At 34.5% G+C, this 17,198-nt stretch overlaps 2 protein-coding genes across 11 annotated transcripts in view; one reads left to right on the top strand and one right to left on the bottom strand.

Moving 5' to 3' along the window:
* LOC128673996 (nuclear receptor coactivator 2) overlaps positions 1–13,845 on the bottom strand; it is a 42,690-nt gene extending 28,845 nt beyond the window's left edge. For 2 of the 10 annotated variants that reach the window (XM_053752245.2, XM_053752282.2), the window contains exons 1-2: positions 13,356–13,845; positions 9,009–9,128 (exon numbers count right to left, since the gene is read on the bottom strand). In XM_053752245.2, the coding sequence (XP_053608220.1) occupies positions 9,009–9,037 (29 nt within the window). In that variant the 5' untranslated portion in view covers positions 9,038–9,128; positions 13,356–13,845. Of the gene's footprint in view, positions 1–2,007; positions 2,691–9,008; positions 9,129–13,355 lie in introns of those variants that run through there. The other 8 variants (XM_053752211.2, XM_053752292.2, XM_053752263.2 and 5 more) reach the window with 7 other exon arrangements.
* Positions 13,846–15,036: 1,191 nt separating this feature from the next.
* Positions 15,037–17,008, top strand: LOC128673096 (pyruvate kinase-like). The gene has a single exon (XM_053750710.1). The coding sequence runs from the start codon at positions 15,204–15,206 to the stop codon at positions 16,899–16,901; it is 1,698 nt and encodes a 565-aa protein (XP_053606685.1). The 5' UTR covers positions 15,037–15,203; the 3' UTR covers positions 16,902–17,008.
* Positions 17,009–17,198: the final 190 nt, after the last annotated feature.

The raw sequence follows: 17,198 nt of genomic DNA, 5'->3' as shown, positions 1-17,198 counted from the left end.
GACGTTGAATGAATTTTTAATAAAATATATGAAAAGTTTGACACCATTTTTTTTAATTTGTTCAAGGTACACACAGGATAAAGTTAACAATTTTTGGACACGAATGAAAAAAGAATTAAAATACTTTGTGAATAATACTGCTAAATTGTACAACTTAGATGGTACACTTACAATGACAAGTTTTTATATAGTTTTACCTATCCCGTCTGTTTGTCTATAATTAAATCTCATAAGTTAAGTTTCACCAACTTCTGCTTAACTGAGTAAGTCTGTAAGAGTATTTTTTTCCATGTCGCTTCAGTTTCCAGTTATGACAAAGCATTACTTATTCCCGTTGATGTCGTATGTGATGACTAAGATACACATAGCCTAGACAGCTGATGGACAAGAACAGCTTTCCCAAAGAGGGATGACGTCAGACAAGCGACTGGATGTAAAATCACAGCCGAATATTAAACATTTTAAGGTAACTTTTTACGCCCCGGTTACGTGGCGTTACAGCCTCGAAAAGAAACGGAAACATAGGGAGATAAGAGAGACATAAATATGGACCAACCAAGGATCGTGTCCCAACGAGGAAACTCGAACGGTTTACTTGAGATGATTTTATTTGTTACGTATTGATATCAACAAGATCTCTGACAACAAAAAAGTATCAATAGCAAATATCATTTTATAAATATCTTAATTGCTTTTATATTGACTAGCCAACAGAGATGGCTCCACTCCACATGAAGGAACTCTCCGTTATCAATAATATACTATAATAAACATATCTTACATAAAATTTAGTAAACATAATGATACTTTGTTGTGTATTGACTAGGGCACGAAACGGTCAAACAATTTACATTTTTACATACAAATATTGATATTGCAAGTTCATGGTTCACTTGTAAAATCCAAACTGTGTTGTGGAACTTTTCTTCTGAATGATTAACAAATTATAAATCACCATTTAAGTTTATGGATTTGAACGAATTATCTGGGCGATATTTAACACTCATAGTATAAATTGAACAAATATATACATACATAAATTAAATTCATATAACCTATTCTTCTTATCTTCGTAATAATTAATTTTATCAGAAATTACTGACCCGCAATCGTTCTAGGTCTTAGTGTTTTATGTCATTTATACTTATACTCGTATGTTGTTTTTGTCAAAGTCGATAAATGCAGCTCGGAATAACATAAAACGATGCTAATTCCTCTCATACTCGCGTGTGTTTCATTCTCGTCTGAACCCTCTTTGGGTTTGTTGTCTATCAGTTCTGTCGCCTCGCAAGATATGAAGTGGTGCTATCCTAAGATGGAACCACACGCTTTATGTATGGTTTTCATAAATCTGCAATTGCGCTGACAAATTATTTATTTCAGTTTAGTTTATATTCGCATCGATAATATAGTTATTCTCTGGACTATTTTCAGATCCATTCAGTGCTTCGATAAATGGTAATTTAAGTATAGTATATTTTTTCCTTCAGTGGAAGTAAACTACCTGTCTATGGTAGAATTTCTATGAAAGCCCCGAGGTACTCTGCTCTGGGACCTAGGTACAGTCAGCGTCAAAATGATATGAGCGTCTAGAGTAGTCAAAACGATTTGAAAAACACAAAATCACAGTATTCAAAATACTCGTAACAATTCTCATTACCTATAGGTACCTATAGGTAATGATGTACCTATAGGTAACGAACAAGCTACAACAATATGATGATTCGAACTGCGTACATCTAATTGATTTTGTTTTTCAAATCATTTTAACGCCAACTGTACCTAGTTAAGAATTTGATACTTGCAATCAAATATCAATCACGAAGCTTGGCTCGGTATTGGCTTTTGTTAAAATTGTGAAATGATCTCTTCTCAGATAAGAATAAATCATATAGGATATTCTGATCTTAAAATTTATTTACCATGGAATTCGAAATGATAAAAGAGTTCTCGAGGCAAGAGGTTATTTTGCATATAATTTAGACGTATCTTTTATCGAACATTTACCTTGGAAAAGTGTTAACAGTGACGTCAACATCGAAAAAGATGTCTACTAGTTCATCTACGTCAGAATCGGGTGTAAGCGACGGAGGCAAGGCGATGGACGGTGCTGTGGCTCCATTTGCAGAGTGGCCTCCGCAGTTGAAGATCACAGGGTCGGGCTGCACCATGGGCAGCATGACTACGAAGCACTCCCAGAGTGCTCACCACCAGTATTATTAGTGACGTGTAAAACGTCTCTTACGAACTTCGTAAAGCACAGTTTACATCCGCAACCAAACATACACTGCATTGCGCCACGCTTTCGGCGACGCTATCCTTTTATAATAACTTTCCAGGATCTGGTTTCACGTCTTGACGCCGTAAATGGCAAAAACTTGAATAAAATGTGTTTCACTTAGTAAATTAAGGTCTATATATTCAAATAAGACTCAACAAAGTTTATTACGTAGCGATAGTGCAATTCTTTTCGATATCCGTGCGAAACGTTCGCTACAAAACGACGTTGAAAGTCAACTGAAAGACGAGACGTACATATACATACATCCTTTTCGTTCACTACTTCGCAAGTTATCAACACGACGGCGCGGCGAGACGGGACACGCACGACGCAGATCATCGGCGGCAACGACAGCGGCGGCGCTGTGAACGATACAAGCGAAGCTAGCTGACTGAACACAAGTAGTATCGCTGCCCCAGTCACACCCACGCTAGCCTCTCATAACAATCCAAACTCTCCGTAGTCTCCAATCTCGCTCGTTGAGACGTCACTCTTATAAAATGTTGGCGACCACATACGATAGTACACAAATGAATACGGTGGATAAATAATAGAAAATTTAGTTGGCAAAAGAATAATTTTACACATATTTGATTCGAAACATGAACGTAATAAGGAAAACATATCAATCAGCATATTGTCAAACGGCCGTAAATGGGTATATGTGGATTGTTTGCTTTCCTGTTGTTTTTCGAGTAAATATTTTGATAAAATAATACCTAACTACCTATATAAGAAGTGATTAGGAACATTACCTATATCACTGTATAATTGTATAGAATACATCTGGATACTGATAACATTAATTATGTCACTGACTTTTGGTAGCGAATAATAAAACATTAAAAATGCCAAAGGCCAGCTCATATATTTAGTTACATTGTGTGTCGATGGATCCATAATTCCATAAAAAACATAAGTTTGATTATTTTCCGTGAAAATTCAATATGACGCCAATTTTATTCAAACCTTTACTTATGAGTGAACGTGAATTAAATGTTATTGAATACTGGTGAATGTTATTAAATTTGCCTAAAGGTATCGAAATTATTTTCACGACTGCTGCTGTAGATACAGCGGCAGGTTTCCTGATGGTGTTTTTCTTTCATCGGAAGACTGTCAAATGAGTCAAGTGATGGTCATACAACATCATGTGGCACTAGTGGAATTTGAACCTGGGATCTCCAGATCTCAATCACCAATAACCACCGACATTGTACCTAGGACTTTTATCCTGAAATTCCTACAGGAGCGAAGACCCGGGTAAAGCTAGTAGATTAAGGAAATAAATTATTTTGGTACGCCATATTAAAATTTGATAAGCTAAATTTGATAAAAATAAGTAATAGAGTAATAGATATTAAGGAAATAAAAATTCAGTAAGTATGCAATGAAACAATTCAGGCAAATCTTGTTCCGCAAAGATCATAATAATGGTCAGTAATTTAAATATAAGCAGGCCAGCAATTTTGCTGGCCTGCTATATATATTTATATATATATAGGTAGCAACATTTGGTCAGCCGTATAACAAACCTGTGTCGATTAGGTTAGGTAAAGCTCGTGATAATGAGAAGCGAACGGAGCTTCAACCTCTGTCAATAAAAGCTAGATAGCTCAGATGACCGTGCAGTTAACCGTTAAGGAGTTCTATTGTTGAGAGCCGATCTTGGGTTTGACCCATATATTCAGCAAACAAAACCCGACAAAGCTGCTGCTGGACTGACCAATTATTGCTGCCCAAATGTTACTAACCAAATAATTATTTTGCTGTTCAAAATTATGTAAAATGCAGATGAATTTAGATATTCGCTGACCATAAGTTGCTGCCCAATTATTTATTCGACTGACAAAAAATATAAATTGTAATAATATGCGTGCCAATGGTCTGATTACTTGTCTAATGGTACTAATGGTCTGACTGACAACTAATACTAAAGACCGTGTGAAGTGGACAAAAACTAAGAAAACGCTCAGATGAGAGACTGTCATAATGATAATTATAACCATTTCCAATCTTAGCATCACATCAATATCAATTTGGGTATCGTCAGTATCGTTTACTTTAAAATCTATTGAACTAACACTTTCAGTCAGTAAAATGTTAGGTACAACCACTACATAACATAGTACATACTACAAATACATGCCCGGTAACCTGCAACATATGACAGACAACGAAACAGTGAGCCGTGACGTAGCGCATATGCCAACATGAAAGTGAAATGGAACAGTATTCGTGTCAAGTGCACAATTTAGATAAAGAGGTCACTTATTGCATAATGATATTTCAGTTATAATTTTAGTTATTTTAATCAACTTCCTATGAATAAAACTGAATCAATAAATATCTTCAATAGACGTATTCGTGATAATGACATAAAGTGTAAATTTGGTAATAATAAATTAATGTTTCGTATATGAAGTGCACTAAATTTATTATTAATTTAACGTAAATACAATTTTTGTTAAATTAGCGGCCACAAAATAGATAATGATATTATGATAAAACGTTAAAGGGGCAGTAGAGGAAGAGCGCGACGCGTGCAGATATCGGTGCAGGCGGCCCCGTGGATCTGTGTCAGTGGGTCACGGCAATGACGTGGCACACGGCCGCGGCGACTCGCGGCGCGCACTTCATTCTAATTCCGCTTCACCGGTGTCTTCATTTGACTATTTATTTATGCCCTTATGCGTTAAATGTCAACATTTTTCATAAAACTACTAATATGAAAAATTTAATGTTTTATAGTGTATGATAATTAGCACAATCTTCTGAAACAATCCTACGAAAAAGGTAAACGAGCCTCAAATATACTTATCAATGACATTGACCGACTGAAATTGTACACGTGAGTGAGTAACCGTCATTATTCCAATAGTTGGAAATGATAAATTCTAAATTACTTGAACAGTTGGAATTTCCAAGATACAAATTATATTTTTTCAACCAGAGTGCAGTAATAGAGTACCTGACTTATGCGTACATGTATTTTAATGCAGAGATCGGACTGAACAGTGGCTACCTTGGCCATTAGGAGGGTCCTGAACAAATAAGTGGACAGCAGAAATTTATAACACAGAATAATCATATTTTCATATGCGCTGGATAATAAACGTAGCTAAGTAATCGAGTTCAAAGTGAGCAAAGTAGGTGAAACACAAAAGACTACCGATATTTTTTTAATAATAGAATCGTTGCATATCTATTAAATAAACTTATTATATATTTATTACAATAAAAACTATACACAAAAATACAAGTAATAGAAGGAAATATCCCTATTTATTCAAGAATCCCATAAAGCAACACCCATTTATTTGGCTGAGATGAAGAAATTAAAAAATCTTTAAGAATAGAAAAAGAAGACAAAGTTGTCATTTAGGTGAATAAAATTATAGACTGAAAATTGAAGAGGAAAACTATTAAGTCACCTAATACGACATAGCTTCATAATATTATCAAAAACACATGAAGACAGTATAGAGAAATTAAGTGAATGTAAATTTATCATCATGAAGTATAAGGATAAAGATTGAAAGAGAGAATTTAAGGGAATTTCCCTTAAATATAATAAATCCCACTGACCGATAGAATTTGGATACTTTTTAATGTAAAAGAATAATATACACATTATGGAAAGCATTTCCTTAGATCATGTATGTGAAAATAATAATCCTACGCTCGGGTAACTTTAAATGAAACTGTTAATATCGTGTTGACATAAAATGATGAGCCCTTACCTCAAGGGAGCGTAAATAATCTGATCATTTCATTTGATCAGTGAGAATCTAATGAGAATATAAATGGAGTAATATATTGGATGGGGAACCGGGGGCCAATGCCTGTGATCGCTATGAGTTCTTCATTATCTCGGCAGATTAAGTTGTAACATACATAATTAGTTGTTATTATATGGTTTCATAATAGGAGACTAATTTCACTTAATGGACCACAAAGCCAGAAATACTGCTTAATCCAAGCAAAGTTTATTTTTACTCGTTCAGTCAGACCTTCGTGACTCCATCAAAATCTTTACTTATATAAAAATAGCAAATCTATTATCTAAGTAATGAACGTGGTAAACTAGTTTTCCTAGCTCGTTTTGACTCCTTTTTTTTTTCTTACAAACTTATTTGAAAGTTGTATGTAAATTTAAAGCATATCCATAGCACATGATTAATTTTTTAACAGCGTAAGATCTTTCGTAGATGTAAAGAAGTCACGTGTGAGGGCTACTTTGTACTTTCGGTGATATTTTTATATAATTCAAATGAGCAGAATGTTATATTAAAACATTCTGCTAAACATTCGGAAAACCACGCTGAAGACACGAAAATTATAAGGGATGTTACTGCCAACTGTTATTCTTCAAACGATGGGCGCTATTAGCATAATGGCTCAGAATACAGAAAAAAAAATTTACTCTTTCACATCAGAAAAATTGTAAATTCTCTAATTTTAGCAAAATGCTAAATAAAGAGCACAGTTAGACGTAATCATGTTAACCAGATTAAAATTACTTAAAATTAGAATTACAAGTAAACATATTAAAAGTAATCTAATTACATTCTATCTCGATTTTATCCAGTTATTACAGATTAGTTTTCTCTAGAAACCCTGTCCGGTTTGGAAGTTAGATAAGTATCATGTTATTATTATTTATGTGGTAGACAGAACTTATCTATCTAATTACACCTTCGAGTCTAGCGACTTTTGATTCTGTCTTCTCCTTAAGGTAGGAAGTGCTAAACGACAAGACGGCCTGGAAATGGATCTGTACATGGACTTAGACTCCGGAATCGAAAAAGACGTGACATATTGACCACCTCAGTCAGAATCGCAAGTGAAAAATAATCTATAGTGAAGATATAATGATTGTCATAGTCAATTTGGGACAATCAGAAACTTATTATGGAGGAAAAAGACTGGCTGCTACCGAAATTCTAGGGTGGAAAAGAAATATTGAATAAATATAGTGCATTATAAACAGAAAATAAAATTTATGGAATTTAATTGCCAGGATCACCAACGAATATATAAATAAGTATAGTTAAGTTGTCCGCAAAGAATCCCCGCAAATGCGTTGCGTCACGTGGGCGGTCGGATCGATTGTACGCGCAGTTAAATGGGCGCTTGCGCGAACTCTATCCTTTCTTCATATCGACCGCCAACATTTGACTGAACGCTTTTGGGGCAGGTTAGGCCTAATCTCAGGGGTCAAGGTCACGTTTCTTCCCGCTAAAATATTGCTACCTACCTACAAACCTTCCACGTGGCTTGATCATAATTATCTACATAAAAATTGTTTAGTAGGTATTTTTTATATATCTGTACTTGATATAATCAAGATGAACAAAGATTGTTCGGACACCCAATCTCTGGAAAATAAAATATTTTACATCCAGTCATCCGTCAAACTCATCTTGAATTTCACAAAATATATTCGATTCTGATGGAATCTTTCGGAAATTGATTGTGTGTGAATATCGTTTTAGGATGCATTTTCAGTAGTTATATAGGTATATTAATAATGACTTCGAAATTTCGAGACAATTTTATGTGATCTATAAAGCCATCATACTTTTAATCTTAAGCCAGGGCAAATTTGGTAATACGATCCATAACATTTTTATAATCAGATTTGGTAGTCCACAGATGAGGTTTTAGCTGTAGACCGAAATTCAAAAGCCAATAAATATCCCAATCATAAACAAAAAATATCATCAATATGTGAATTACGTCTTTTGTTAAAATTATATTTGATTGTTGCGGAGGAGCTAAGATTCGAGTTGTGTAAGTAGAAACAAGCGGGGAGTGCGGCGGCGTCGTCAAGAGTGCGGGCGGCGGGTGAGGGTTTCCTCCGCCCGGGATTGATCGCGGCTGAGCTTAGAGGCAAGCGGAGGCTCCGGCCACTGTCGCACTGTCGTCATGGAGACCGCCTGCCGCTGCTGCCGACTCCTTGTCGCCATTATAACCTATTCAATACCTCCCATTGCTATTTATCGATTACATGTACATGATCGTATTATAGTATTAAATCCGCATAAAAGTTACACAATAAATTGAACAGGGAATTTGGTAGATGGGTGCAAATGTTTAAGCTGAAGCTAATACAGAACATTTGGAATTATTCCAGATTGTCTTTTTTGGTTCTTTTTAACTATGACGCAGTTAGTTTTCTAAATAGGTAGACCATGCGTTGAAGATAAACAACTGAAGAGATAACATTAAACTTAGTCAAAAAAATAATCAAATTTGTATTTTTATTATGAAATTAAATTTTATATAATTAATTTAACACTGCCCTGTAAGTTTTTCGGCCTTGTTAGCTTTAGTCAAGTCAAGACAGAGATCTAGTGTGATGATATAATCTATACAAATAATCCAATCCCTATAAATAATCGGCCTATCTTATTTGATTCCTCTACCTTAGCTCAACAAATCCTGCTAAGTGCTTCGTAATATGCACGTAATATTCTTTATATTAAAATAGATAGGCTTCAAAATACGTTTAACTAGACTTCAAATTATATATGTACGAGTCTTGTAAATAATTATAGAGAATATAAAAGATACCACACTATTGACCATACTTTATTATTTATTATATCATCAATAATGGTTGACCCATTTACTGCCCCTCATTCATGCCCTCTCCCCAACCATTAGTTGAACAAGCTAACAGTGGCTAAACTATACAAGAATAAAATACGTTGCAATTTACCTTGCATCTTCAAGAGCCAAAACTGGCATAAATGATGCATTGATGCGAATGGCGCTAGGCAGCGCCGATTTCTGATGCTCCGTGGCTATATCAGATCAGTGACTACTGACATGTAAAGACCTGGAACCAAACAGTATATAAAGTTTAAAAAAATACTTATCAGTACATGTTAAAAGCCTGGAAAAAAATAAACGGTGAAACGGGGTTTTTCATTCGCATACTGAGTGTTTCATACAAAAGTTTTTGGGCAATATGAACCATGCCTTGTAGGTTGTCTTGTCTGTCCATCGGTCAAGATTTTATTACTAGAGAATTAAAAAATAATCTTATTCATTTCCGAGAAAAAAAAAAATCATTTACTTTGGTTTCCTATCAGCATTAAATAATTTGTGAAAATCACGTAAACATTGTTAATAAGTAGTATTGTTAAGTACAACATGTTCTAACTTATTCTTATATTTTTTCTAATCATGTGTTACTCATCATTTGTTACTTTTTAAATGATCTGGGATAAAGTGCAGTTGCCCAAAAGCAAGTCAAATTTGATTAACTCATTAATGAAATGCAAATAACAAAGCTTAATAAAGTTTAGCTATATGATGTGTTTTAAAAAAGTTTAGACACCTTTATTATATTCTTTAATAGAGGTATTCCTCGAATTATAATGTAGTCAAATAATAAGGTAATCCTCAAAATTGTTCTTCGAACCGCACCAAAAAAGTGCACTTCGAGGAATACTAAAAATATTAAAATTTATTATTTAATCTATACTATTATTATAAAGAAGTAAGCGTTTGTGACTTTGTGAGTTTGTATGTTTGAAATATGAAACTACCAAACCGATTTCAAAAATTCTTTCACCATAAGAAAAGTACATTATCCAAGATTGTTATATTTTATCTCGAAATTCCCACGAGAGCGAAGCCCCGGGTAAAATCTAGTCTTCTATATATAAACTCTTGCGTTACTAAGTGGCTGACTGACAGACAACGTACAGCCGAAACTACTGAGCGTAAGAAGCTCAAATTTGGCATGTAGGTTCCCTGGGGAGTGTAGCGGGAAATGGGATGGAGACACTTAATAAAAAATGGCCGAGGCAAGTAGTAGCAGACGGTACGGGATACTTATAGCAATAAGTGGGATTGGACTCTCTTCATAATTTTCTTAAGAAATGACCGAGATTATTACTATGAAATTCACGCGGACGAAGCCGCGGGCAAAAGCTGGTATATTCTAGAATTCTCAAAAATATTTTTTTTCGAGTTTTCACACACAATATCGCCAATGTATAAAAAGTCACCCTGTCTGTGTATACATACAGACTACACTAAATAATTTTGAAAAAAAAAAACTTTTCAAAGATAACATTTGACTAGCAATCCATGAAAATTTATTGGGGTGGTCAATATATAACGTCTTTTACGATTCTGGGATAGGCAGAACCATGTTACATGACTTGGTAGTCCAGGTCCAGGTCCCATTCGATGGTCAGATGTATAGCTGGATAATGGTCTTATGTCGTGTAACATTGCAAAGGGACTTAAAGCAAAACTGGCTCTGTCTACCCCGCAAACAATAAAGGCCGACAGTGATACATCGCTTCCAAACTGTACAGGGATACTAGTGAAAAATAATCTTGTCATCTCTGGAAAAAATTAAGATTGAACTTAAATAGATTAAGTACTTTTAATTTTGATTACATTTAATCTCGATTGAAAGTAATCTAATTGAATTTTATTGTCTTCTGGATTTGTTTTATGATAGCATGCAGCAACATCTTACTATATTATATTTATTTTTATACGATAACTAGCGACCAGCCCAACTTCACACATAATTATGCATGTATATATCGGATATTGGATAAACCAAGAGGAAAGTTTATATACATATAAACTTTCCTCTTGATTTATCCAATTTCCATCCAAATTATTATTATTTTATTATATTTCCTAGCTGGAGACTCAACCACAGCAAGCAGACAGGTGATCTGTCCTCCCATTTTTTTATGAACAAAGATCGAAGCATACATAGGAAAAGACAGACAGTGGGAAGTGACTTTGTTTATACTTTGTAATTATGTAACCAACATAGTTTATCTACCTGGCTCCAATGATAGGACACTCATTGTATTTGAGTAAATCATAATTTGGATAAAGTTACTTAGTTAGTTAACACCAAATGCTGAAAATAAATTTACAATATAAGTAAATTTATTTGGAGAAACCATAAACTCATAGAATTAATAAACCTTTCAAGGAGCATATGGGAAAACATCCTCAAAATCACAATATAAAATATGTTACTTAGAAATATCTTAGAAATGTCGTTGTAACTAAAATTAAGTACATGTTATGCTAAAACTTGTGTTGCAACCATTGCAATACGAATTTTAGCATGACAAATCACATTGGAGCGAAATAAATTGAACCACTTAATTTATCACATTATATTATCACTAGCTATTTACCCGTGGCTTCGCTGCTTAAATGCCTTCAGAAGAGTGGGATTTGGAAAATGGGATTAGGATAGTTGAATAGAAATATCCACATTTATAGATAGCACATTTAAAATGCAGTTTTTCTCAAATCCCATGGAAAAACAGTTTTTTCCGGGATTAAAAAGATATATATTTATTCCTTTTTATAACATTAGTATGTGTAGCAGGATATAGTATCACGTTTGGTAATATTTTCTTACTTGCTACTTCTAACAGACTGTTTAAATTAGATTAAAATGTTTAAAACAGATTAAAATGTACCATATGTGCTTCACCATATAATTATACATATGCAAAATTTCAAGAAGACTGATTCAGTAGATAACACGTGAAGGGGTAACAAACAAATTTTCCCATTGATTATATTAATTAGGTTGGGATATTAATTTCACTACCAAAAAAATTTTTGACACCATGTATTATTTTGTGTATGATTTTTCCACTGGGCACAGTAAGCAAAAACATTGATGCAAACAAAATGTGCAGTGATAGTAGTAATACTATGTTGTGTGGGGTACCTTTTATATTATATGTATTGTTGAGGACAAACACACACATATGGGCCTGACTGACTTAAAATTTATACTTCTATTTATGTACCTAATACAACTTTAATATGAATTCTTCATACTAGCAATCTTTTTTACCTAATATTTATGATTCATATTCAAAGAAATATTTTTTTTTATTATTAAACACTACTCAATGCTCAACATACATGCCACATTTTGTCAGATCTTTCGTGTGTGAAGTAAAAATTAATATAATTTGTGTTTAGAGGCTTTATTAGACAAATTATGGATTGGTTGGAGTCTGGACAACCAAACAACCATTTCTTCCCATTTTCCACCCAACATAGGTTTTGATTTTAGTGTGTCTTAAAGTTGCATGTTCTTACATAATGTGAGTCTATCTAATATAAATAAGGCTAATTGAGGAGTTATTTGTGTGCCAAATACCCCCATAAACACTAGTATTATTTTAATTGTATAACTAGTTGAAATTAAGCCCAAATTAAAAATTCAAACAAAATGTGCAGTGATATTATCTAACATTGTATAGTGTGATAGTCACAATATATACTTTACGCTTATAGTATGCTTTATCTTTTTTATAACTTTCTTTTGTATTATTCAATACTTCAGTGAGATAATTAAATTTTCCCCATCAATTAACCACGAAGTGAAATGTAGATATTTTTTTACCTACATATACCAATAACTGAAAATCAGTGTTTTTGTACTAAGGTGCAGAAAGTTTTGCTGAGTTGTGGCCTTTTTGCCTTGCTGCAGCACACCAATTTGTTTAATTTTATGTTTTTTAATTATAAGACTTGTCTGTTATTTCTTTGGTGTCTGTGGCAAATCAAATAAACAAATTATCTATCTATCTACATGTCCTTTTGTATATCATTGCATCTGAGTCTGGTTTTTAAGCATTGTCCTTGTGATCCTAACACCTGGCACCAAATAGGAACAATAGCATTCTCAAGGAGTGTTAACGTTAGACAGAACAAAACCACAGGCAAATCAAAATTCAAGCTTTATATTTTAAGCTGACTCCAGGCTTCGCGGCATCACAACCCAGAATGCAGCCAGAAACACACGAAGATGACAAAGAAAGAGAACTATAATGGGTATTCTCCATATCAAAATCCTTTTAGAGTAGAAAGGTGCCTACCTACCTAGGTTATAATTTTTTCATACACAATGACGTCATAACATTGACAGTCAATATAGCACAGTAAACAATAATTTGTAACAAATTTTCGTATGCATTCGGAATAAACAAAGACAATGATATTTCAGAAGTTTTAGTTCATGACAAGAGCTAAAATATTTACTTACCGTATTTCCGCCAGATATTATGGACTCGAGGATTATAGACTGACTGCGATCAGTAAGTTGACAGCAAAACCAAATAACATGGCGGCATCATGTCGCAGCCGGTGTATCAGGGCTCTAATATCAATAATAACATTCCACACTTGAGCTTGCAATTCACTACACTGCACCCTTGACTAGTTAAAATCACTTATCAAAATAAATAATTCCGTATCACACACTAAAACCAAAGTGACGTAACATTCTCAACCTTCACGGTCGCATAGTAGGCATGAAAAGGTACATGAAAATATTGTTTTGTTTAAAAGACAGAATTTATGTTATGTTTAACTTTGCGTCCACATAAAGCACATTATTCAAACACAACACTTTTTACACATCGATTATATTACGAATATTCATTAAATATATTATCTATCGCGGTTTATTTTCTGATAGAACAAACGTGACACGCAGTCAAGCAAGCTCGCAGTTCACTCCTTTTTTCTGTCTGTCAACAAGTGTTGCCAAAGTAAAAACTGTCTTGCAACAATGTCTCCCGCCCGACCACACTCATTGATCCACGGGCGAGTAAAGCCGCGACATTGTTTGTTTATGACTTATCGACATCGATAGAAATCATAGAACAAACAAAATAATATAAATGGTAGGTATCTACAATACTAAGACCAAGAGAAAGAAAGAAAGAAAGAAAGAAAGAAAGAAAGAAAGAAAGAAAGAAAGAAATCATTTATATTATATCATAATATCAAGAGAACTGTTGGAGGAATGTAACCAATCGGTGGTGTAGCCAAATGAGATAGAAAATTTTTATACAACGTGCCTGCCACCAGACCAATTCAAGCTAAAGAACTGTTCAAAGAGACGCGAATACCGCGCGCGCCAATTTGGCACTTTGGCAGGCCATTCCTTCGCGCCGATTGCGTTAGTTGCACAATTATACAGCAAAAGCTACACGATTTCGTCGCGACATACTGCATGATTTCAAAATGCCGTTAAACCTATAAAAGATCACAGATATAAGAACATTGAATGTAATGTTTTTATATCTGTGTAAAAGACCTATTTTACTGTTGGAAAACCAAAAACAACGCGAATGATGGAGTAGCTAAGTACCTACTTCAATCGGCGCAACTACTACCGCATGGAAGTCCACAGAGATAATTTGACATGCAACTGACTGTACTTGGTTAGTAAACATTATGTTCTTACTAGCTTTTGCCCGCGGCCTCGTGCCACGTGAATTTTTCAGGTGAATTTTTCGAAAGCTGAACGGACACGATTTTCATACAAACTTTTAAAAATTAACCCCCAAGTGACTGTAATTACACTTGGAGGTTAATTTTTGAAATAATAGCAGCCTATGTTTGATTGTCTTTAACTATTTCATCATCAAACCAAATTTAATAAAAGTCGGTATGTACAGCGGTTTAGCCGCGGAACAGACAAGACGGATAGACAGAATTTCGCATTTATAATATTAGTATGGATATCTGGAATGAACCCTTTTTTTGTTGTGAAATATGATTATTTGTGGATTACAAATACTACCAGCCACAGATTTACAAACATATGTTTTTATATCTGTGCTAACAACACACTACGAAGGTCATTTTACCTACCAAAGAGTATATAATCACTTAGTTTTTACCTAGGTAACAAAAAACTTTTAATAACAGTAAAAAATAAAATAAAGTAAGTCAATTTGAGTCAAATAGAATTTCAGGAGCCATCCAATGGCAAAATAAAAACTCAAACAATTTTGTCATAGAAAGTAAACCTCATTTTTTATGTACTTTGATTTTTTTCGTGTTTTTAGATTAAACCGTAATTAATTAAACCTCACCTGTAATGTCTTTACCATGGCATATTCCACTGGAGGCTGCTGCTATTTACAAGGCCAAACCTCCTCCAGCCGCATCATCTTTGTTGCAGCATTACTGCAATATGAAGCTACATGATAACCCATGTGAAGAGTTGCAAACAGGTTTAATGTGTGATATTGGGACATCCAACCGAGACCCGGCAACCATACAAAGACTCATTGCATCGGGTATGACAGTAGCACGTCTAAATATGAGAGATTTAGAACCTGATGCTTGTGCGCAACTTATCCAAAGCATTCGTCAAGCCGTTTATAATTATAGTGCAGAGTTAGAATATATTTATCCTTTAGCACTGCTAGTTGATGTTAGAGGACCTGATATAGTTACAGGTGATTTAAAAGGCGGGCCCCACTCTGCAGTAGAACTTATTGAATATGGAACAATCAGATTAACGACAGATACTAGCTGGCGTGAAAGTGGCACTGCTGATTGTTTGTATGTGGGATACGATCATCTTACAGAATTGAAAACTAATGATATAGTCTATATCGACAGCCTTACTCCCGGGAAAATTAAATTAACTGTCCTAGAAGTAGGTGACGATTCTATTGAATGTACAATCGCAACTGGAGGCACTATAGGTCCTAAAATGACTGTTCGTATTTCTCAAGTACCACACGAAACAGATGTGCGTAGTAAACAAGATGATAGCTTACAATCGTTTTCATGTAGTGACAGCTCCCAACAATCTTTTGAACACATGGAACAACAAATAGCATGGGCAGTTGCTTCCGATATTGACGGAGTTTTAGTGCCAAACGCACAGAGTGCATATGATATTCGTCAAGTAAGAAGTATTTTATCAGAAAAAGGAAAACACATTCTTGTATTTGCTTGTATTGACTCAGTATTAGGATTCGATAGTATCGAAGAAATCTTAACAGAAGCCGATGGAATTTATATTGACCGCGGAGTTCTAAGTACTGATTTACCAGTAGAAAAAATATTTATTGCTCAGAAAATTATTCTAGCCAAATGTAATGAAATGGGCAAACCATGTATAATCAAAGCTGTTATAAATGAACAGATACCAACGTTATGCGTAACAGATATAGCTAACTTAGTCCTTGATGGGGCCGATGTTCTTTGTTTAGAACTTCATTACGATTCTCCTTTAAAGAAATTTGCTCCTACTTATGACGCAATACGTATGGCTGAACATTGCATAGCTGCAGCAGCAGTTATCTGTCGACATTCAGAAAGAATTATCTGGCAACCTAGAGTCTATGGAAACGTTGAATTGATGCAGAGTCCACTTCAAGAACCCACTAAATCCGTATGTGTAGGTGCTGTCGAGCTAGCAATGCGTTCAAGTGCTGTTGTTATCATATGTTTAACAAATTCTGGCCGAACTGCTAAAATTTTATCACACGCAAAACCGGCTTGTCCGATAATAGCTGTGACCAGAGCATGTCACACTGCAAGGCAACTCCGTTTCTGGCGTGGCGTGAGAGCCATACATTATTTTGAAGTGGCTAAAGGAAATTGGACCTCTGAGACAGACGCCAGGGTTCATACAGCGCTGGATTATTGTAAAGCTAAACGGATATTACGTGCCGGCGATGCGTATGTAATTGTTACCGGTTCGCGTCGAGGAGTGGGCTATTGCGATTCAGTTCGCCTTTTGTATGCAAGTGCCCGAGATACAGTAAATGTCGAGTAATTTTGTTTTCCCATGTTATTTTATGTTTATTTTGTACTGTAAAAATAATATTTTATATTACTTGAAATGTATTATTATTATTGTATAATTATATATATAAACATTAATTAATATTTTACTAACATATCGACGGTCACCTATCAATACTTATCCTCCCATGCTTCTACATACACCCTTTTCATACTTTCCCGCCGATATATTAATTAGAATATTAGAATTATTAATTTTTAATTAGAACAAGACGAGCGCTTATATATAGCAGGGCTTTTTAACGTTACCAAAATCACACTAAAAGTA

Source organism: Plodia interpunctella, chromosome 1 (genome assembly GCF_027563975.2).
Source record: "Plodia interpunctella isolate USDA-ARS_2022_Savannah chromosome 1, ilPloInte3.2, whole genome shotgun sequence".
Taxonomy (NCBI): domain Eukaryota; kingdom Metazoa; phylum Arthropoda; class Insecta; order Lepidoptera; family Pyralidae; genus Plodia; species Plodia interpunctella.
Note: the sequence above shows the minus strand (reverse complement) of the source record. Positions and strands in the feature narration are given on the sequence as shown.